The sequence below is a fragment of the Varroa destructor genome, unplaced genomic scaffold, assembly GCF_002443255.2.
Source record: "Varroa destructor unplaced genomic scaffold, Vdes_3.0 BEIS01000001.1, whole genome shotgun sequence".
Classification (NCBI taxonomy): Eukaryota; Metazoa; Arthropoda; class Arachnida; order Mesostigmata; family Varroidae; genus Varroa; species Varroa destructor.
This window is the reverse complement of record NW_019211454.1, coordinates 63,590,863-63,614,244: the sequence shown is the minus strand read 5'-3', so window position 1 is coordinate 63,614,244 and position 23,382 is coordinate 63,590,863. Positions and strand designations below refer to the sequence as shown.

General features: G+C 42.0%; 1 protein-coding gene across 9 annotated transcripts; it reads right to left on the bottom strand.

Moving 5' to 3' along the window:
- Nucleotides 1–1,763: 1,763 nt before the first annotated feature.
- mim (missing-in-metastasis) lies at nt 1,764–22,187 on the bottom strand. 9 transcript variants are annotated; one of them, XM_086976944.1, is made up of 20 exons: nt 20,147–22,187; nt 17,627–17,674; nt 16,797–16,888; nt 16,508–16,569; nt 15,707–15,847; nt 14,174–14,283; nt 13,597–13,874; nt 13,213–13,380; nt 12,055–12,201; nt 11,098–11,343; nt 10,503–10,752; nt 9,984–10,182; nt 8,838–9,232; nt 8,096–8,404; nt 7,534–7,762; nt 7,004–7,273; nt 6,372–6,574; nt 5,772–5,970; nt 5,504–5,588; nt 1,764–4,971 (listed from the first exon to the last, which is right to left on the bottom strand). In XM_086976944.1, the coding sequence occupies exons 3-19, from the start codon at nt 16,866–16,868 to the stop codon at nt 5,519–5,521; spliced, it is 3,348 nt and encodes a 1,115-aa protein (XP_086833070.1). In that variant the 5' UTR covers nt 16,869–16,888; nt 17,627–17,674; nt 20,147–22,187; the 3' UTR covers nt 1,764–4,971; nt 5,504–5,518. The 9 variants fall into 9 exon arrangements, with proteins under 9 accessions (XP_086833070.1, XP_086833065.1, XP_086833066.1 ...); XM_086976939.1 differs by lacking the exon at nt 17,627–17,674 and having other exon boundaries at nt 16,797–16,883; nt 20,147–20,364; nt 20,460–22,187; XM_086976940.1 differs by lacking the exon at nt 17,627–17,674 and having other exon boundaries at nt 16,797–16,883; nt 20,147–20,541; nt 21,121–22,187.
- Between the last annotated feature and the right edge of the window lie 1,195 nt (nt 22,188–23,382).

The following is a 23,382-nucleotide window of genomic DNA, read 5'->3' as shown; positions in this document are numbered from 1 at the left end:
CGTTCTCCAAACCAGTAAGGCGGTCAGCGGCGAATCGCCCTAAACCTCGTTGCTAAAACCTCGTAAATACGCACAAACCTCGCAGCAAATACAACTGCGTAAACGCAGACCCATTTTGACAGACGTATATGATATACAAAACACGACACAAATAATATTCAGATAGTCAAGCACTCAGAACGAGCAGAAAATAGTCAAGACGCTACAATCAGTGTGCGTGCACTGATTCTAATCAACAATTAATGTTGAAGACCGCAACTCTACATATCCTGCTTACCGGTGTTACTGATGCCGGCAAGGCCGTTCCTATAGAGACACCATAGTGCTCGTCACTAGGACCTCGATGTCACGAAGACAACACGGTGCACGAGCAGCTTAATTGACTCATACACAGCGGGTCAGTATATTCAAACACACAACGGTGAAAGCGATGCGATCCGGCTACTCCAGATCACGCTTATCAACCTAACAACGGCGACCTCAGACAGGCTCGCCAGCGACACGGACTATGTCAGCCTGTTGCAGCGAAACAGGCCGACAAACGGCACAAATCATTTGCGAACTACAGACCTGCATCGCTGAAGCTACTCAGCTTGTCATCTTCGGTCGCCACACGGGAGTGGATCCCACTCGATGCGGATATGCGAACAGATGCACGAATGTCTACAGAAGATACTAGTTTTAATTCATTGTTAACAACAGCAAGATAAAGAAAGCAGCGTGACGATCTAAGCAGCAAGATTGCCCTGTGCTTATATATATATATATATATATATATAGGTCTAAAGTTTCGTAAGCAGCAATTTAAACGAAAGTGCGTCTTGACAAACACATTCATTACTAAGATAAAGTGGCGTCAAAAGGGTTATTGAGCTATCCGAAAGCGATCTGAAACGAAGTACTTTTTATTGTTAGACCATTAGGTAAAATGCTGTCCGATAGATATACAATAGACTTGGGCTCACAAAAGTAAGTGTAGTCAAACCATTCGACAAATAGAGTGGTCCACGTTTTTTTTGCAAACCATTATAAAATAACTATGATTATTATAAAAACCGTTCAAAATGTGGGCCATACTTTTTTCTTAGTGTACAAATGACAAATTTAACACACCGAAACTTAACTAATAAATCAAACTAAATAGACAGGTTACCGACATAAATTATTCTACGTGCTAATATCATCCTTAGTTCATATGGGATCTCCACGTTTCTGCTTCTCACCCTTGACACACTTCAAGCATATAAGGGAGATTAAAAAAAATCGTTCGTGTCGACGCCTGTCTGACGACAGGGACATTGAGGCAAAAAGAGGACATTGTTCCTAAAGCCAGTATGTGTGTACGTACTCGGAGAATAATGAAAAAAGGCCGAGTAAAACACTCTGTTTTGAGGAGCCTGACCATAGCGGCTGCTGAACCTACAATGACTAGTGAACACAGTCGAGTGAAATAAAGAAGATCTCATTTTATAGTTACCACTCGTAGGTCGACTACAAAGACCGTTATTGAGAACAAATAACTCAAGCACATATTTCTGTTGCTATAATTAAAACCCGATTGTCCTTACTCGTGCTTTATTTTTGGTGCGCGGTGGCACACGAGTCCAAGGTGAAGCGGCGACCACTTCCTAGCTTTTCTTATTCATATGATAATAATAACAGCCTGTGTGAAGTTTTGGCTTACTCTCCTGTTACAATTCAATCTACCCGTAGTTGACCTGTTGATGACTGCCCCATACGAAGGCCATGAAATACACAAATGCTCTTGTGAGTAAAAATATTTTATTAGTATAATCTCTTTGTTTCTAGCTTGGTTACTTTAGTTATGTTGTTGTTGTTGTTGTTGTTGTTGTATTGCAGTAGAAATTAGTTCTTCTTACGCCAAACGACGCCGCAATATGACTTATTTAATGCAAAATCGACATTTGTAAATTGGTTTGAAGGACAAACACACAAAGATGACGGCATACACGTACACGCACACAGGAATTCTTCACATTATCAATGAATAGTGGTTATATAGAGATGATCATTACCAGGTATTAGGACATCATCGATTCGTCTGCCATAACTCACTGGGCTAAGTCAGGAAAAGCTTGACTCAGGGGGCCTAGAAGTCGGAGGATGCCACATGCAAAGCCCTCGCTAACAGCTCGTGACATTATGACAATTGTTACGGTCTTCTACACTAGCTACGCTTGCCGAATGCATGGCAGCTTTTCGTCTACGTCCACTTGTGTCCAATCATAAGGTTGTAACAACTTGTCGAATATGGGTTACGTACATAGGCTTCTTTTTAGTGACCCTTTATATCGACGTAGTCCCATATCCCTTGACCATCCATCCATACTATATTTACTGTTGAATTTTTCACACCGATCGCTATACAGTATTCACGAGCGTCGTCGTTCATCGCCAACGAACTACACAGATAATTTACCACGAGCGCAATTTTGTTTAATCGATTGCAACATGATTTGTCCATTTGATACTTTGTTTGTTATTAGTTACTAATTGCACATAGAAATTACACACGGTAGTTTATACGTGACGTCTTGTTCCGCAGCAGGGACATAAACAAACGAGGAAAAACAGAAAAATTTAATCATATAGTAGATGTAATAACTCAAAAGCGAGTGGGATAAACCCATCGGAATCGAAGCTGGCGGAGCTGAGCTTCGCTAACAGCTCGCCCGCTCGAAAAACAAAACAATGACTCATAATCGTAGTTTATTTTGAAATTATATATTAGTTCTATTGAGTCAGACTTTCTACTTTTTATTGCTTCTACCATTTTCGTTTTTACTCTACTTAAGGATGTTTGGCGAGCCCTCAATTCGAGCTGGCGTGACTTTTTCTGTGCTTTCACATTGTTGGCGAAGGTTCAGTTTAGCTTTTCGAGGACACCCGACCGGGTCACAAACAATTTTTCATGGAGAAGATTAGCCAACCCCGCGAATTAGCATGTGTTTACTCCGCCGTATAATCCAAGCTTATCTATCATGTCAACGCTGTGCCTGTGTATAGATATATTTACCATTATATATTTTGTTTCCAGATTATCTCCAAGTGTTTACTAGTAATAATACTCTTACTGTTATTATTAAATAGTCGCTTTTGGCCATTATGGTTTATATATATATATATATATATATATATATATATATATATATATATATATATATATATAATACATACGTAAGTCACAGTTATGGGCTCGTGTGCTTGCCCTAACCGATACAGTAATAATAGACCTAGTGTGGTGTATTTTGACATTGGTCTTTCTTTGCGCGATTACTAACCCATCGATTTAATTCTGTCAGACTGCAGGTAAGTCTACGCTTACGTATTCGTTTATTAGCTCCCCTGGCTCTTGAGTCCCAGATATCCACCGTTCATGCGGCTCATGCTCGTACACTCGAGCGGGGGCGTCTATGCAGGGGCGGTTTAAAATAAACCTACACGAGTCACAGGGCTATATATGAGTTACAATAGTAGGGACGAACTACACTGCCATCGCGTCTCCTTCCTATTGCAACTACGTACACGGAAAATTCACTGACTGATTCACCGAAGGCAATAGTGATCCGCAATAGGCAAATGGCGAGCTCGGTGTCTTCTTCGCTTTATTCGCTCGAATAACGGCGTATAGGCTGATCGCAGCAGCTAGCTCGTGGGCAGCAGCAGCAGCAGCAGCAGCAGAAAATGGCCGTGCGCTGTTATTCCGGGGGCAAATTATATTAGATCAATAGAAGTAGAATATGCAAACTGACAATGTCCTGCTCTTGATCGACATTGTTGTGGATGCGGATAAGAACGAAATATGATTGGCCGGTATCAGTTGATGCAACGCCAGCGTTAGATTCTGCTATGGCTGGCAGTATCTTCATTTTGAAAATAGATGGCCCCGTCGGATATGCTAGCAAACTGCTCATCCAAACAAAAACACAATTACACACAGAGGGATAGCAAAATACGCAGGTGGCTTATACAACTAATCACTACTAATAAAGATTTTTTCATTTTGCTGATATGCATGCTCAGAAGTTCATACTGATTCTAATTTGTCCATTCGACCCTGAATGGTAACTAGGCCGTTCTGGATTGTTTTTTTTTTCGTTTCAGCTAAAAACGAGGCCCATCTCTGTCAAGCCGGATCGGCTATGAAAACTTTTCGGGTTAAAGCGACAAGGCGAGAGCAGGCTTCTCCTTTACCAATTAGAGCAGACAAGAAGATATTGAATCTTTTCTTGCGGGTATTTTCGCCTGCCAAGCCACATATATCTGTATGCTTACTCAATTCCCACAAAACAATATCAATTTCCTGCCGTCTGAACGTGTCAATCAAAAATGATTCCTAACAGATACTTGTGAATCGGATAGAACTTCTTGGCACGGATTCATCAACTCGTACATGAACGTCAAACATATCACGAAATCATTTTGCCGCCGTCTGTTTCTACAGGTCTAAGGATGCATCGTAAGCGTTATTGTCGGTAGTGGGTCTCGGTTATTGTTCTGTGCGGTTACACTCCTTCGAGTACTCCATCGTTCCTCACCACTTCATATTGTGCCATACTACAACTAAAAATCACATGAATGTCTTCCAGTAGGGAAGCTGCAGCGACGTATAGCGCGACTGCACCCTGTGATATCGAATCGTTTCGAATAAACGACAGCGAGGTGAGAAGTTTTTATTGCAGATAATACCGGGCCTGCGACGGCCCTTGAACTTGACCACTGAGTACGGGGTAGACGTCGGAGTCCTCGCGGGCCGACATCTCCGAAAACAAGGAAAAACATAGCTGAAAGCACACCTCCCTTCTGTGTGTGAATCACCCAACTCGTTGTGGAGAATCGATTTCGTTAACTCAGGGAAGATAATGCATGCCAAAGTTTGCCCTCGACGCTCCTGAGATAAAGTCAACTCATAGACGGGGCGGGCCTCCAGGAGTGCTCTTACCGCTTTTCCTGAAAAAGATGAAAAGTAGGTTCGAAATCATCGTTCAACTCACTCTTAGCTACATTATATTAGAGATGTTGCCAGCGCCATAGACTATAAAGTGACAAAGCCTAGACATTTGGCTCACTTTCTGCCAGTTAAATCTTTAAGGCAATGCCTGGCGACCGTTTGCTCAAAGCAATGCAGCTTTTGTCTACTTGGAATGAATTTTTGAAAATGTGTTATGTCATCTGTAAGGAAAAGGGGAAAAACCAGTCGTGTGCACAGGTGCGCGCCAGCAAAAATTGTGAGATGAAGGCAATTGCTTTTCGTTCACACAGTATAACCATGCAGGTTCGCCTGTCTACCGATCTCTAGTTGTTTAGTAACTTTTTTATTGAGGTTTGCCTATATGTTGTTATAGTTCATCTGTAGAGGGTTGAGTTGGGATTTCTGTAACCCAATGCGTAAAGGGGCTCTTTTCAAGATAGAACAATTCTAATAATCTATTGTTATAAGCTCTAATATTTTACAAATATTAGTAATAGACATATTATTTACTTGTTAACATTGGAGCTATGACGCGCAGGATCCAACACGCACAATGGAGTGGCCAGAAGCCTCAATCTCGTACGAAATGTGCCTGCTGCGCAGAACAGCGCGAAGGGTGTAAACAAGAGTTTGAGTCTACATAAGCTTCGTCACGACCTCATCCGTATTTTATTCATGCCTATTATTTTCTCATTTTTCTCTGCTGCTTTTAAAGTCAGCAGAGGATATCTAATGACACCATAGGCTTGACAGAGTCCCCAATGCATCCTAGACTTACCTGATCTGATCTAGCACGCTTCGTTTACATTCGCCGATGTCCTTGATGGGGGGTCTTCCACTAAGCCACTCCTGCACGCGGTGAGTGGCTGGTGAAATCTCGCTTTCTCCCGTGGCGCCGCCAACGTACCCATATACTCGCTGTTGTTGCTGTTGCAACCCATTCTGACTATTGCGACTTTCCGAACTACAACGTCGCCCTGAACGAACACCCAAAACGAGGTAGCGAAATTCACATATCATTAAATTTTGCGTGCAAACTTTATTGCAAATTGCCGACAATAACAATTCACTATATGCTTTGACCGAGCGAGATAATATCAGGCAAGAAATGCCTTTCTAGAGGCTTGTCCTTAGACTATAATACCAGTTAAATGACTAATGCCAGAAGCCTCAACCTGGCAAGATATGGCCGATTCTATGCTCAATACGGTCAAACGGGTTGACGGGTTCAGTCGGTCCCATGTCCAATTGTTCTGGATCGGGGAAACGCACATAAAAACCTAGGAGTCATTGTGGATCAGTTCATTGGTCTATTTAGTGACTCGATGCACCGATATAGGGGTCTGTTAAGGTATTCGAATGTGTTATTTTCTCGTACCTTTACCGATCGTGGCCGTATTACAGCTGCGAAGCGTCCCATAAATGGAAGTGCCCTGTGACATGTTTGGCTGTAGCGCTTGTGACTGTTGTTGTTGATTTGCCTGACTGGTACCTTGCGCCAACTTTTCATTCAACTGTTGCATGAAGCGTTTCTTCGAGAGATCGGTTGGAACTTTCGGGATCGACACCGGCACTCCAGGCCTGTTGACGTAACACAGCGCAACGTTCGCATAGAAATAAGCCACACTGCTTAGGGAAGAACGATTTTTTCAAGGTGTAGAGATACCTAAACGTGCTAGAACAAACTGGCTTTTAACGATGACGAAACACCAGACAAAACCCTTTCTCACAGGTTCGAATAAGCTAACCGTTAATGTACACAAATTAATTTAGCGACGGGATAAATTTAAAGGAGAAATACAGCCTTTAATGCTTTCGCCGGCGGCTTGTTCTTCACTGTTAACCCCGTGCCTTTTCACCAAAAACACAAATTTAGTTTTAGGGTTTGTCTGATAAACTTGCTACCACTCATTAAGCGGACGGCGAACAAAAACAAATCTATTGCTCTGCTATTGCTTAACTAAGTTACTGATACTTTTAGTTAGAAATGAATAAATATGTAGTGCGTACGTGAGAACTTCATTTTTCGTAGCGTAGATGCTGAACTGTGAATGGTGATGCTGAGAAGTCGACTGATTCTGAGCCCCAGGAAGACTTTCCTGGGGTCCCTGGTACATGGAAAGCTTATTACTTGGAAAGGGCGATGTTCCCTGACGGTTCGACGGGGACGAACACCTTGACGAAGTGGACTGCGACTGAGAAACTCTGCCATAGAGGGGCTCATTAGCGGACACCTGTCGCAGGTGTTCAAACGTCTCTTTGACCTGCTGTACTTTCGATCTGGACAGGAGCGACAAGAAAATCAATAAGGAACGTAAAAGATGAAATAACGAATAGAATGATTAAATTCAATCTTTTTTTTTTTTTTTTTTTTTGATTGAAACTAGAGTCGAATGCGGACTAAAAATTATATAAGGCCAACCCGAAATCGTAGAAATCATGTTTCAAAGCTAGCATTTACGTTAAGGCGTTTTCGTATTCAAAAGAGATGCTATTCTAGAGTGGAAGAAGCTATATGCATGTATTTCACGCACACCGACCTCGATGTATGTGGGATATCATCCTCAATGGTTCCATAGAGATCGTTACTGAATGACTGCGCCCTTCGCTGAGGTGTTCGTCGTTCCGGTGGGGCTGGCGGTGCTGCTCCTGGTCGTCCTGAACCTGCGCCGTTCGCCGATGCGGCAAGCTGATGGCTGGTTGATCCGTAAGTATCATTCGTTGATATGGCAATGCTCACTCCGAAGCTGCTTCCACCGTATATCGATTCTGCTGACGTAGAGGTCATTTGTAAATAGCCAAGTATACGATTCTGGGTGGTTTACATATTAATATGTAAGTGAAACTGAATATGAGATGAGGTAAGTTAAAGCGAATCGTTTAATGAGCTTCTCTAAGGGGCCTCGTCAGCATGTATGGTAGAGTGGCGTCCGATACTGGGTGGTACAACTGACAGATAGATATAGCTTGGGTAAAGACGTATATGCATGTCACACAGAAAGCTTCCGTATATTCATAGAGCCGCGAAAATAATATTATCAGTCTTGTTTTCAATGTGCTTTTAAGCTGAATATTGACACTTTTTGTGCATGTGGAACATACCATTAAGTTCTTTATTAAGCGGCTCGTACAGATTTTCCTCCTGCGCGGCGCTTGGTGACGATGCCCAAGGCCCTGCCCGAGCACCCAGAATATCGTCAGAAGAGGCACATTTATACATCTTACTGTTGCGTTGAGCTGCACCTGCCAGCTGGAGCTTAGTGCCACTATCGCTACTACCCTGTCTACTAGTGGGGCCAGCGGAGTCCTTCACTTCTTTAATGCCAGCAGATGCGTCAGTGTTGGTCTGTTGATCTGACTCCTGGCTATCGATACGGCGGTATGTGTTCCTTTTGCCTTTACCGAAAGTACCTGGAAAGATTAGCCGAAGTGTCGTTTCTTAACGGAATCTATTCTGCTTCACAATACGGCAGTGCTATGAAAGACTTTATCTAATGGGATTATCATTTTTTCAAGATTTAAATAAGCTTATATCTTAGATTCTAAAAAAAGGAAATGCTGTTACGCCTAGTCGTTGAATATTTTTGCCCGGATATGAAAATGTTTTACATGGATGTCTATGTACCAGAGCTTTGGGACTCAAAATCATAGGCAAAAGTATTACTTTTTTCACTAAATTTCGACTAGAGGGTTCTCCTTCTCTTGAGTAGAGTGGATGGCTTCACCGGAAAAATATAGAGCTATTAAGCTCAACAGTTGCGTAATAGCCGACAAATAGATGTAAGTCAACTATGCATCATGGCAGAGAAATGTTGGATGCGAAGCCGTAAAATGCTACACATACCGTATATATTATGATTGTTGTAGCTATTCGAGTTGGGACTGTTCGAGCTATCAGCTCCTCCGAATTTTTCTGTGATCTGCGAACAAATGCCCCCTAAATAGGCATTATGGTCGTCATGATAAGTAGAACTTTGATCGGGAGAATGGTGGTATCCGCCAGCTCCTCCCTGGCCGATGACGGCCTGCGCTGTTCCGGATGTTTGATGTCGGGTCGGCCTTTCCAGTGTCGCGTGGCAACTCTTAATCATCCTGCCGTATATAGAGTTCTCTTCTGAGGGTGATAGAAGTTCGGCAGGTGGAGAAGGCAGTGGGAGATCGGGTGACTTCGCTGCTTCACTCTTGCCTGTACCTGCGGCCGAATCACCTCCGCTCATGGTGCATGTTCCACTGTGGGAACTGTGACAAGTGAATGATCATTAATTACCAAAATATTGTTGAGGAGAAGATGGCGATCAACGATAAAGTATATAAAAAAAAAGAAAAACAAAAACAAAAAAAAGCGCTCTTGAGGCAAGTGATACGGCGATGTTGTTTATTTATACGTTTACAAAGCAACTATGCTCTCTTTTCCTGAAAATTAAATATGAGCCTGTAGTGTTAGTTCATGCAACGTAGGTCACTAGGGCATCGTCTGTGTATGTAACGCAGTAGCGAATGATAAATCACGCAGTCGGTCCAGTGTAAAAAATTTTTCATAATTCGAAAGTAATCAGGAAATATCTATTTTATCAGCTTTCAAAGGCCAATTGATGGTATAATTTGTCGAAATAATTTACAAGAAGTCATCGAAGGGGAGATGCTCACGAACTTCGAGTGGTTTCCACATAGAAAAAAATGATCGTGATTGTATCGTACCAGTGGTACTTCACTCGTTTTAGATAACCCTCTAGTTATCGATCTATAAATGTTATTGTATACGGCGTTCGCTTTGGCACAAGCTATCACATATGTCCAAACATTTTGCAGTCTTGAAACTTATTGCAAAATTTCTCTGAAAAATGAGTATTTTAAAAAAAAATTTGTTGATATATTGCCCAAAACTTAAACGGCTGAAGACATTTTGTTGCCCTTTACCGATATCATCAAACTTATGTACGCAGAGCCCGCAACACGATAGGACGATTCTTCTCTGTTGGTATTCACTTACCTAATGTTTGCTGTCTGTTTGAGCCTGCCTTGTTCCTCAAGTTGGCGAAGCTGGAACGCCACGTTGAGCGTCGATGTGGGCGGCGTCCGTCGGATCGGCGGTGCAGGAGGAACTTTACGGGAGCGATCTCTCCCACGAACTGGTAAGGTACTCATATGCTGCGACGGAGTGCGCGCTAAAAAGAGTGCCGCTTTTGAATCTGTTTTTCGAAGACAGCACCGCACAAAAAGCACAATTTTGACTAGATTAACACGTTGTCTCAAGTGTATTCAGAGCATTAATATAGTCTAATTAAACAGGTACCCCCTAATAGCACGTGCTTCTAACTACAAACAGCTCCGATTTATTTTTGGTAAGCGCTTGGTGTATGCAGAGTTTTTAGTGGTTTTATATAAGAAAATTGTTTCAATACCAAGAAAATCCAGCATTCCCTTTCAAGGCTGCAAGCCTCCTCCAGACGTATAATCAGACTGTATAGAACGATGAAGTCTACAGAAAACAAGTTTCTGCTACGCTTACAATTATTGTCGGATGAAGGAGGCGTCTGTCCAGTGACAGATAGGGCCCTGTGCGTCAACTGTGGTGATTGCGGTTCTGAACGGCAAGCATCGATGCATGACATTCCCATGGAAGTACTATTTCCACCATCAGCATCAGCAACGTTTTCCTCCTTACAGCGATCGTCTCGGGAATCAAACAGCGAATTCGACGGGAGACTATTATTGCGTCGAGGCAAACAGGGTGGTCCCTGGGATCCAACGTTTCCCGCCTTAAATAATCAAATACAAACATTTCTTTTTTTTAATGTTTTTTACTTAGTCGTTCGCTACTGTGTCTTGACTTCGAATAGTAAATCAATGGGCTTCATTTCAGTAATCGTAGTGCTGCCGATCAGATGGAGGCGTGTCAAAAACCTAATCAGGTAGGTCCAGTACAGGCTATCCTGCCTCATTCGTTCGTTATGTTTCAGGCAAATTTTCACAGATGATACCTGTCCCGCTTGCTTATTTTTGGGTAGTACTTTGTGTTCCAAAGATAAACACAGATTTTAACGTACAAATTGGAGAAACCATACTAAGGTAGGAGAGATTAGAATATTATTATTATGTCGTACATGTTCTACTTGAGACGATTCCTGTTGCTGGTGCTGTTTTAGAGGAGGCCGAGAATCATATATAGGGTTGTTAGCAGATAAGATCATGCCTGTGGCTAATCCGCCTGCCGGAGAATTCTCGTCTGAGGAGCCTTGTCGTTGGAATAAGTTTTCCAGGTTTCGGTGGCCGGCTTTACGTAATCCGTTGCCATCATGTGTTGAGTTGAATCCCGAATCCTGGCTAGATACGCTGCACAAGCGAGATACCTGCCGAATAGAGTCTTTTCTGTGTTATATCCATTACAGTGCTATGAAAATAGGCATTTCGCAATAGGATTCCCTTCGGGTTTGCACTGGTGAGCTAGTCAAGTACAGTGATGATTTCGCATGTACTCACAGCCGTCGCGTTAATATAGGTTTAGGTAAACACCACGCGTTCTGCCGATTTCAACCTGATCAACGCGTTTTTGCAATACGAATAGTAACATAAGTATGTCAACAGACACAATGAGCTAACCTATTCCAAAGTATCCAATTTGCCCATCGTCACAAGTTCAGACGTTACAAAATAGAATGTTTTGCAGCGAGCGGGTTCGTTGTATAGCCAATCGTTATTAATGTAAACATCAGTCTAGCGGATTAAAGACCGGTCACCGTCGAACTTTTTCTAATTTTCAACTAAAACAACGATTCTAACAAAACTATAATGAAGAACTTGTGTTATTGACGTGAAAGGTACGGTATGCATCGCAAAGTTTTGAACTTTTGGTGTATTTCGGTATGTCTCTTCATGGTTAAATTAACGAGTACAGTACGTTTTAACAGTCCTACCCTTTGGTAGGAACTTCATTGGAGAAATAAACTTTTCACCTTGCAAATACTTTTTACGATTAAGATCAAGTAGGTTCACTTTGACCGAGCCTACATAAGTCAACCTTAAATCTACTCCCTACAAGAAACATTCGTTACTATTCATACCTGTAATGGCGGCGGCTGAGAGAGCGAACGTGCTCGATGTGTGTTCCCGTAAATATCTGCTGAATTAGATTCCGAAGAAATCGAACACATCGACGACTTGCGAGAACCCAGTGAACTTCCAGGAGAGCTCGGGGGACTCTTTGAGCTCTGTAAGTAAAACGGTTCGCAATAGATGAGATTCCACATATGCTAGTAATACATAAGTGAGTTACTGACATTGATTTAATTTTGCACAATATAGAAGCTGATTTAAAAAACGGAATGTTTTCTCAAAGAAACGCGTCTAATATTACGCTTTACTGAGAGTGAGGGAGAGAGAGGCAGAGAGAGAGAGAGAGAGAGAGAGAGAGAGAGAGAGAGAGAGAGAGGGAATAATGCGTGTCGACGTGATTCTATTCATTAATCCCCCGGGTCCGTACGTTAATTCAAAGACTAGGGCATAGTTACAATACAGTCATATCGTCAGTTTTTTCTTTCTATATAAAAGGGCCCCCACTACTTCCACTTTCTATATTCTTAGTGGAATTGCTAAATATTGGCCAGTTGTATGACTCCGTTAGAATCTTAAGAAGCGCGGTCTTAATCAGATTTTGGCATTGCACCACCTGCGTGGAACACTCAGCGTTGTCCATCTAATCTATGTGAAGTCTACTTTTCGGTACAAGTTTCTCTTAAGTCTAGACTCTGATCGTTCATTCGTAGACGAAAGCCGATCTCATCTAAGAATAAGATGTTACAATGATGTCTACCTTTCGTTGGCTAACCACCCGCGCGGGCCTACCCAGTTGCCTTCAAATTCAGGCATTCTATGTCTATTGAAACCGATCCTATTAACTTTACTTTTGAAAAGCTGATCACCTGAAATAGATTTTTGATCACTCTAAGACAAACAACATGTTGCAGTAATAGACTTGCATCTAAGAAATTCAGCCATCATTTCAATGTTACGCAAAGAACCAATAGCAAAATCAAGACTGCTTATGTTACTATCCTATCTATACAATAACTGGAATAATTACTACTATTAATAACTTATTCGGTTTTTTTTTTTACAAAAGGTCGCAAAGTACAGGTTTGGTTTTTGTCGTACATGTGGGTTACTGTCTTTATTTTTCTGTTTGCAAATCCATTTGAGGCGAAAATCTCCAAAGTACTCACATGGTACCCGTATATGCTTTCGCTCATAAGTGCGTGTCCCATTTTAGCATCCTCAATGACCTGCTCAGAGGCGGTGGGTAACCGTTCCGGACTAGTGGTCAATTTGCATAACGACTCTACGACTTCTTCAAGATGTGATACCTCTTCCAAAAGACGTACTTCCTCGTCCTAAAGTTGAACGTATTGAGTTCAAGAAGTTGACTCATGAAAAATTAGCGTATGAAACCGTAAATCTATTATATGCTATTCGCTGCAGAAGAAGCAGATTATCAGGGCGATCACAGCGCATTAGTATATAGTAGTTAACACAAATAGGGAAGTTAACAACAATAATAGTACTTCGTTCTGGGTAATTAGGAGAAGGCAAGTTAATCTGATGCTAACCATGACTGGTTTGATGCAGTGAACAAAGGCACAATATCGACGGCGCTGCTCAATGAGTGCGCGTCTAACCGCCTGCCGTTGGTTTTCTTCAAGCAATATGTAGTCATCGTGCATGCCCTGCAGGGCGTTACTGAGGCATTTCTGGGCCAATTCGGCGCCGCCCATCCCCCCGAGACCTCCGCCTGGGCCAACCCCAGCGCTGGCCCGCTTCACTTTTTTGCGCAATCGAAGCGTATCCGTATTCTTTTTTTTCAGCTCAGACCGCGCACGTTTAAACTCTGAAACGTACCAAAAGCCGAATATGCAGAGCGAATCAACGATGTGAAATGCTTTATTATAGAGTACAAATTTTCTATCCACAAAGAGAAACTTTATTACAGACATATAATTGTACCTACGGAGGTAAGTAGGATAGAGGAGATGTTCGGTGGTAGCAGTGGCGTCACACGCCAAATATTCAGGTGTTTTTTGCTGGGTGTACCAGATTTGAATGTCTTAGCAAAATTTACGTAGCCTGGAGGATTCTGTTCATGCTTGGTTCGGACTTCTATTGTCCAAAATGGTAAATATACTGTACCTTTACTGTGCGTACGATCAATTTGAGTGGTGATTCTTTTCCAGTCCTCGATTTTGTCCGTCATAGGTATGATCAATGCATCCTGTAGGGCGTCGATCAGTGCCTTCAGCCTAAATAACACAGTGTTATGTGATGTCAATAAAATCAGCTAATACATGTGTATAAATTATGGGCCTTCCGAACGAGCTTAATGTAATACAGCCAAATCACTGCATATGGAAGGCATAGGTACTCTATTACGGTACCACTAATATTCCCACGATAATTCTATCAGCTTACTTGTTTCCTTTCTTGCAGTCTGATTGTTACCGAATCAAGTAGCAGAAGGCAAAATTCTTTATGCACTATCAACTTATGGCCTAAATAGTATTTGTCTACGGACCAACAACATGTTCATACTCTCCTATCATTTTAGCAGGACGAATATTACTTTAGAATAGAATGCTAGGATGATTACTATGTTTATACTATAAATTATGGGTTGGTGGTGGTGGTGGTGCCCTCTGTCGGGTTCGAGTGTTTATATTCTATGGTGTGATTACATCTAACCACATTTGGCTGTTTTTCATTTGATGTTTCCTTGTACTAATGATATATACAAACGCAGTCCCAGTGAAAAAACGAAAAATTAAACAGTTTCAGAATCAAACGAGTGCAGTTTTGTTCAGGCCAATAGTCGATTGTTGATCGTTTGTATTATTTCTCTCCGTTGATAAAACAGTTTCTTTCAGATCAGAGATTCGGGGTCAATAATTGAACCATTACAATCCAGATAACATTCGTCGTCTATTTAGAAGAAAGGATTATTAACGAGGTTTGGTTTGTTGTGGTTACAAGTATAGCAACTGGTTTGTATAGGTTAGACAGCAGAATAGTGACCGCCTCGAGAAACAGGTGACTCGTATATGTCCTGCTAAGCCAATTTATGGACAATGCATATAGTGGAATAGTCTAAACAGCTGAGGCCACCAATGGAAGTCAATTCAATATCTAAAATAGACCTATCTGCTTTCTCTACTAATGGGTTGTTTAAGCAAGCTACTTCTAGGAGATCCCTATTGAACTCGAATCCCTCTAAGAATCTCCTGAGTCCTAAACTAAATCGGGTTTGAGACGGTACCAGCAGTGGAATCGCCTTATCCGATATGTTTCTTCTCGTTACTTCCACCCTAATGTAAATATATCGTAAGCTCATTCTACCCATACCCGCTTTGCTCTACCGCAAACGCGCTCTACAATATATATATGTGAATTTCCATTGTCTTGCGCATGGCAGGTATCTCTATAGGACAGAGCCCAATGCTTTACAGGACGATTCTTTGACATAGCCCTCTGTGGCTCGGAGGCACTGCCCATTACCATGAATTTTATAAAAAATAGCGAAAATTACTTCATATATCGAATACTGACGCATGGCAAGAACTGTTTTTGCAATTGCGCTTCAAGGAATAAATACTTGGTAGCTAACAAAACATAGGTAAACTATTAATTAGTGGACGTGTGCTGGCCTTCTTTTCTAGGACGAACACCTACCTGTTTTCAAAGGCTCGATGTCTTAGGCATAACCGAGTGAGAGCTTTGCCCACATCCCGGGTGGCACCTTGAGCAGAAGTGGCCATATCTGCAATTCGCTGCATTGCTTCGACAAATGTTCCTAAACAGCTCATTGTGACCCTGATAGTAAAACGAAAAATGACCGCACAATGCGATATTATATTTGTAACTTTTCTGTAGAAGTACTTTATATCTCCTTATATAAAAGCCGGATAATTTCCAGTAAGATATGATTTACCTTCTTCACACGGACAATTATGCAGGAAGTGGCCTATTCGACCTTTCCATGCATGGCAAAAAGTTTGCAAGAAAGTACATTTAATAAATTCATATGCTTCGTTTTTCGAAATGGAAACTTTTATAGGCGCACTATTATTCGCTGCAAATAGAAAATTCAAATGCTGCTTACTGGTCACATTTGAGCAAGAAAGCCCGCCATTTATAATCTCTGAGCGGTAACGCGGCTACTTGAGGTAGTCTGCCATGAAGTTTCGATAAACCCGATACTAAGGAATTTGCCTAATCCATATAATCAAAGTGCCAACTGTATTACGTGCCATTCAATCGTTAGATTTTGACCCCAACGATTTCTGAAAGTCTAATCTATCAACTAATTTCTGCAACAACAGCCATTTCATACGACGACGGAGCTATCCCTGTAAGAAATTGCTAACTCGGTTGGAAACGGTACTTTAACTAACTAAGGTGTACATATAAAAGCAGCGACTATTGCTTAAATGTTTTTGTTAACTACGAACGTTGAAAACAAGTAACACTTACTTGAGTTGCGAGTGAAGTTTCCCCGTTTTCATGAGGAAGTCTTCCCATATCGGCGTGCTTCCCTGTAAACAAGCGAGTTTCAGGTATGTCAGTGAAACAGATCGTTGTGCGTCGCCTACCAAATCGTGTTAACACGTGAGCACGGTGATTACAAGCCCAACCCAGTTCGCTCATTCAATCCAACGGTCACACAATAATATTGTCAATATATACATATATATATTGACAATACGAGCAGAGATGTATGTAAACAGAGATTCACTATTCATGGAAGGACAAAAAAGCTTACTTTTAGGTCTGTTATAATGAACGTGAAGAGTCCTGATAGGACGCTGACGTCCTTTTCTATCTCCCTATCCATGCTAGACACGAATGTCTAAGCTGAAATGTAACAAACACATTAGTAAGTACTAACGTTAATTTGAGTTTTATTTTTCTATCTATTTAGGTGTGGCGGCTCCATTCTCAGTCGATTATGTTGTAACACTAAACACGCGAGACAAAATCAAAGGTTTTCACTATTAGACTCAGAGCGCTCAACTGTTTTAGAAGCTTTGCTATAATTTTAGCAAACAGTAGATTCTTACGCACTCATTTTTCGTTCATGAAGATTTTTTCATAAAAATGCTTACTTATTAATAACACATACGTGATACATTTGCCGAGACTTTACAGTTGGTTCAAGCAGCTGAAGTAACACGACTGTTAGTGTCTATGAGAAGTATTTTTACAGCGTTATGAAGATACGTCAATACAGCGAAACATAATCACTTCATGAAGAACAGCTAATCAGCACTTCAATGTGAGCAAATGAAGACTTATTTGGCTGTAGCCTCTACGTCCAGGTGCATCTTCGGATAATTTCTTCACATTTTGCAGTATAAATGCTGGGAGACAATTTGAATAATAATGATAATATGGATACAATTGACTTTGCGGCGTATCAGCTTTAGGTGTCCACACTACAAGGGTCAGAGTTAGAAAAGAGTAAAAACAAAAAACTTAGAGCTTGATAGCAACTTGAAGACACTTCTATATTTTTGCGCAAAAAAATACTATAGATCTAAAATATATGTTGGAGGAGTAATTCATAGTTGTAATAGGTTCTACTAGACTCACGTCGTTTATCGTAGGTTCAGTTTTTAGGCCACTTTTAACAAAGGTCACCTAAAAATTATTAAAAAAAAAAAGGGGAAAAAAAAGGACATTGAGCAGCTATCATTTGCATATTTTTGGGGACTGCTAGTATATTTTTTCGTCGTCTGATTTTACGTACTATGTCAAATAAATAATTACCTCATAGAGCCTGTAAACGGCTGACATGTACATAGGTATATACACCTTCTAGGACAACAGCTTACTCCAACTATACGCAGGTAAGCGGCAATTGCTATATTTGTACCCTTTCGTAGAACAGTCCGCTCGGAACGATCAGTTGCCATTCTTATCCAATACGTAGCTCTCTTAACTGGGCCTGACGGTCCTTACGTGTTACGTCATTCCTTAATGGGCTGTACGACTGGGAACAGACATTTGAGGGATATTTTAAAGTAGATGATATGTACTTCTTTTCAGAAGTAACGTCAGCCCTCTATCCATATTCAGTCGATAAGAAAATGTGGTGTTTATACAACCCCATTCCATGTATCTTTTTTGGTAATCATTCGTAATATGCTGTCAATAGCCGCTTCGATAAAGGCAAAAACCATAAAGTCTCGGATTCGATACGTGGCCGAAACTCAGTATAGTTTATAACACGAGAAATATATGTATAAATTTTATAATTATAAACACTTATGGGATTGACGAAATGCTTTTCGTATATTCCATACAGATTTTTGTTTTTGTATTATAACGAGTGATGCAGCAGCATCCTGAGGAAGTTGAGAAGATATAATGACTTGTGCAGAGAACTTATTAGTGTGAACGTCGATGAGCAATTCTCGTTTAACCCTCACCAAGATGTCTCTCACCGAACAAGGGGTTGTATCGTTTTATTATCGTAGAAGCATTTCCTATAAGCTATTCCGTTGCCGTTACTACGAGATAAGAAGAACTTTTTTTTGAAGTTGAAAAGGGTTCTACACAAAAAAACCGACTACTAAATTAGCAGTAACATCTACAATACGGACAGGTTGTTCGGCCGATTTAACAAATAGTATATTATACATAAAGCGTATCAGGAATATCATTTAGTTAGCGGATGAGTCTAGATATACCGATCTACAAATTTATCCTACACAGCTTAATGCGTTTGAAGAGTTATGTCAATTAGAGTACCTGTCCAGTTAGGGAGAACTTACAGTTAATTGAAATAAAAGTCAAAGTATAGAAAATAAAATAATAATGTACATAAAACAATGATCAGCTGCAAATAATTGAAATTTCCTCGTTTGGCAAGGCCTTAGTAGGTCTATTTACTACCGATCAGAGCAAGTAGATAAACCTGTGCCTGCGTTTTTAGACTTTTTTAGAAAAGCTACATGTCTATGGAGTTTATATAGCACATGATACGCATTCGCAAGCATATACTCGCATAGTTTCGCGACTACGTAGAAAGTTACAAATCATCAACAACACGCACTTATGTATTTACACACACGTTTATATCAAAATCTTTAAGGTTGTGCTCAGTTACTGTTACGTTAACAGAGACTTCTTTAATGTCCTCTACGTATCGCCCCCTAGTATCATCTTCCGTTGTGATTGGTAAACGACCATGGCAGCTTCATATTAGAATCGGTAGTTCCATAAATGCTATTGTTTGTGTCTTTCTACGACTGTTACAAGAACACCAACTGACAACGACGAAGGGACAATTTTCTCAAACCGCATTTTCATCTAGAAAATAGGCTTTGCTAGTTCAATCGACTGAACTTCTCTGGACGCATTCATGCGTCTTCTTTTTACCTGACTAAAATCCCCTTTCTTAGCGGGTTCACTCGGATAAGTTCTAAAGGTGCTCCAAAGATTTCAATGCTAGGTCGTCTTGTTTCGTCAGTCCCGCTAAAATACCATCAACAAGTGTATACATAGATTACACAGTGCAGGCTCACGGAAAGAGGTCCGACGTCCTTCGCGTGTTCTGCTTATTCTGTTACGATTGTTTCAGCTACTGCTGCTGCTGCGGATGGTGTTTCTGTCCAGGAGCGTCGTGCCAACCTAACTTCCCCAATATACGCACTCCCCCTAGCGCTAACAGACCTAATCGCTTGCTTGGCCTACGCTCACTATTATCTTTCGTGCCTTTTCCGACTACTCCATGATGGTCTTACTATAAGCTGGTGACGCAGAGTACGACTCACTTTAGTGACAATAGCACTCAGAGCTGCAGCAATGGCTACTGTTGCGGATGTTGCAGCAGCACTACAAGTACAATGATATCTGGCAACGATAACAGATATGAGACGGCGGGACTCGAAGCGCGTGTGCGCTTGTACTGTCTTTGCGCCCGTACATGGGCAAACGTCTACATTTCATTTCCCTATACAATAGATATATGTATATACATTCTCTGTTTATAGTTTTTGTTTCTCTCTCTCTCTCTCTCTCTCTCTCTCTCTCCCTCTTTTTCTTATTTTCTTTCTCGCCCACTCTCGATCTTTTTGCTCTTTCTGTATGTACTGTAGACACACCTACCGCTTTTACTTTGCGACGAGCGGAATCAACCAAACCTCCAAACATCCAAGGCCGTAAGTAGAAGCTGGGCAGAATTAGACTAGTAGCGGTATCAACGGAGCGGTGAAGCCCATAGCAGGCGACATCTTTCTTCTTAGAATGAATGAAATCAGCACACAAAGCAATCGATGTCGACGATAGGGAGAACGAAGACACCAGCTACCCAGCCGCCGTTATCACTACCATCAGCAACGACAAGTTAGCTTCTGAGGCGCAATAATCAATATACGATAAGTAAGACAGTAGAACATATGTGCACGTAAACAATATGTACCTTAAGGAAGATCTCGTTGAAAAATTGTCTTACGCTACGCAGCCGCAAACAGAGAATAAGGATCTGCCTCGTTGATTAGCGGCTGCAATACAGAAGGGAACATCAGACGGATAATAAACTTTGAACACAATTCACACACAAACAGACGCACGCATCGATCTTTTTTTTGTTCGTCTACCGTCGGCCGGTACTGTTCCCCGTCGTCTCTCCTACGAATGGCTCTACCTTGCGGCCACTTTCCTACGACGAGCTCACGCTCACGTAGTGTTGTGGTATTTCCCGAAGACGCGGTTAGTTCACGACCCACAGTAAGTATATAGCGAGCACAGAATACATACCAATAAATGCATAGCTATAAGAGCAAACGGGCAAAAACCGCACGCTTTCTCATAACCCCGTACAGGGTGCACGCATCTGAAGAACTGCTAACATTACCATCACGCACCTAGCGCCATGAGTACCGCATCACGGAACACTACTGCCCAGAGAGATGTTTAGCAGATGTACATCAACACTATAGCTCTCGGCAAACATCATACGTGAACAGATATACGCAAAAAGTTACTTCGTAACGGCGACACGAGTTTGCTAACGAAGTAACGCTGCCAGTTATTAGTGCCACTCTTACTGCCAAATGAAACCGTTATTAGCTGTTTCCTACCTCCTCGAGAAAGACATTTGGTGTCCACTGTGGTCACTTGACGCGTCGTCGGCGACGCCTCAGCGCTAACGCCATCATCTTTCGCTGACCCGGCGCAAAGGCCGCTTGAATCGTTGCGATTCGAGTTTCCAACAGTCGCAGAGCACCAATAAGATATCTGTAAGAGTTTGGTACGGATTTTGATTTGTTTTCTTCCTTTAGGCAGAGCCTCGGATGGACGTTTTTATCCGAACAACAACGGAACCAGCAGCAGGTGACGGACGGTAGAGGACGACGATTTTCTCTCTGGGGCGGGGTAGGGAGGGAGGGGTGGGGTAATCGTCAACTCGGCTCAGCTCAGCTCGACGATATCAACGCGGTGCTATGTCGTGGTCCGCTTTCGCTTTGCTATCGGTCTGTTCGTAAACTGGCGCTTCGGTAGTGGTGTTGCAGGCACCGCTGCCCCGCGGTTCATCGAAGGCTTGGGAAGCACCGAGTGAGAGCAGACACCAGCACAATTATTACTAACACTAGTATGACGAGTGGGAAAAGCAGCAGTAGCAGAAGCGACGGGAGTGGAGCGAACGCTGCGATCTCGACAACAAGCAACGGTCCAGCAATCCAACTAACAGCAGAGAGCAGACTGGCAGTAGTGCGGAAGCCGTTACGGGAGAGCCTTTTCTCTCACTCTTCGAGCCTGTCTGCCTGCCCGCTCGACTAGCCGTCTGGTCGTCTGCCAGCCTGCTTTGGCGCTCTATAGTCTATAACCTCTGATCAGGACAAACAGCGACTTGTTCCACTCACCCCAATAGTCACGAGCACAGCCGAGCTCAACACCACAAAAGGCGAATATAACACAGCAGAGCAGAGGAGCTTTCGGCAGCAGCGGCCTGAGCTCTCGCGCCGCTACTTTACTATCGACGAGCGGACGGTACTGTGCTCACTACCGTCTGCCTTGTCCCGCTCCGATCCAAACCCACGCTCTGTTTATCTGCCGCTACTCAAAGAGTATATCGTTGTTGTTGTCGTCGTCAAGTGTATGTTTCTGCCGTTCTTTCGTTGTCGAATCGATGACACTCAACGCAAAGATCAGTGGTGCTGCACGATCGGGTATTATGACGGCGGCAGGAGCAGAGCTGGACTCGAAGGGAAGCAGGGAAAGGGGAAACGCGGCGAAAACAGGCAGCGGTCAAAGGCGCGACACACGAAGCCTTAAACAGGACTACTTAGCGGTATAATAACGAAAAGGACAGTACGACGGGAGAAAAACGAGAGAAAAAAGGAAAAAAGAAAAGGAGAGGTAAATTGCATGCTGCCCGATAATACTGCCATTGCTTTGCTTCCCGGTGCTGTTGAAGACTTTTCTCAAATACCTTGTATATACTGAGTGAAAGGGAGCCCGATACATTAGTTGGTTTTAATTTACCAAGGATCGCTTTTTTCAGAATGCTAGTCCATCAGACAGCCTACACCGCCACCCTGAGCTGAGAAGTGGTATAGCCAGAGTAAAGCTCTCGGGAATGACTGCATAGTTTAAAAAAGGAGGAAAACCATAATGTTTCTACTCTTACAGGCTGATGGTGACATGAAGAAGACACAAGGGAAAGGACAGGAGCGAATTAATTTTTCATTATGTACGTCAGATCTATATATATATATATATATATATGGGCATGTATATATTTGATGCGTCATTTGGAAATAGCCAGAAAAACCAAAAAGCTCCTTCAAAAAACTGAGCCCTCTAAAAGTTATGTAGAATGTAACGCGGCTGTGATTTTCAGTTATAGCAGTAGAATTTGTGTTCTTCAATGAGTAACGTCACTGCTATTGCAGAGTTGTTTGCGATAGTAAGTTTGCATTCCTGGATGATTCAAGTCAAGGATGGATGATGAAACCCGCAAGCACAAGGGCCGCACACAAAATGTTACACCTTCTTAATACTTTGGACACGTTATTGGATTGTCTTCATTAGTGAAGTATTGGCTTGAATAATTATAACAGCGTTGCATTTCGATTAATGCAACCACCAAATCTACCTGAAAGCACAGGATATCCTTGTTGATGGTCAAAATTCTGAAATTAGATTGGGTACGAGCAAAATTGGTGAACTGGATCTGCCATTTTTAAATCGTCTTGTCTTCGCTTCCCCTTCATTGTGACGCGGCAGGATTTGATAGTTAAAGCAGCTGGCAGATCAATGCCTATTTTTACATCGCACAATGATTTCATATATACAAGGAGAAAAATGAAATACATACAACATGAGCTAAAACTCTAACA

Excerpts from the sequence above, each read along its gene's own strand:
- mim (XM_086976938.1), bottom strand. The coding sequence starts at position 20,191 with ATGTTTGGAGGTTTGGTTGATTCCGCTCGTCGCAAAGTAAAAGCG. Across the intron at positions 16,884-20,146 it reads CTCGTCGCAAAGTAAAAGCG|ACATTCGTGTCTAGCATGGA; the intron begins GTAGGTGTGTCT and ends ATTTCAGCTTAG. Across the intron at positions 12,202-13,212 it reads AAAGCATATACGGGTACCAT|AGCTCAAAGAGTCCCCCGAG; the intron begins GTGAGTACTTTG and ends TTTTACTTACAG.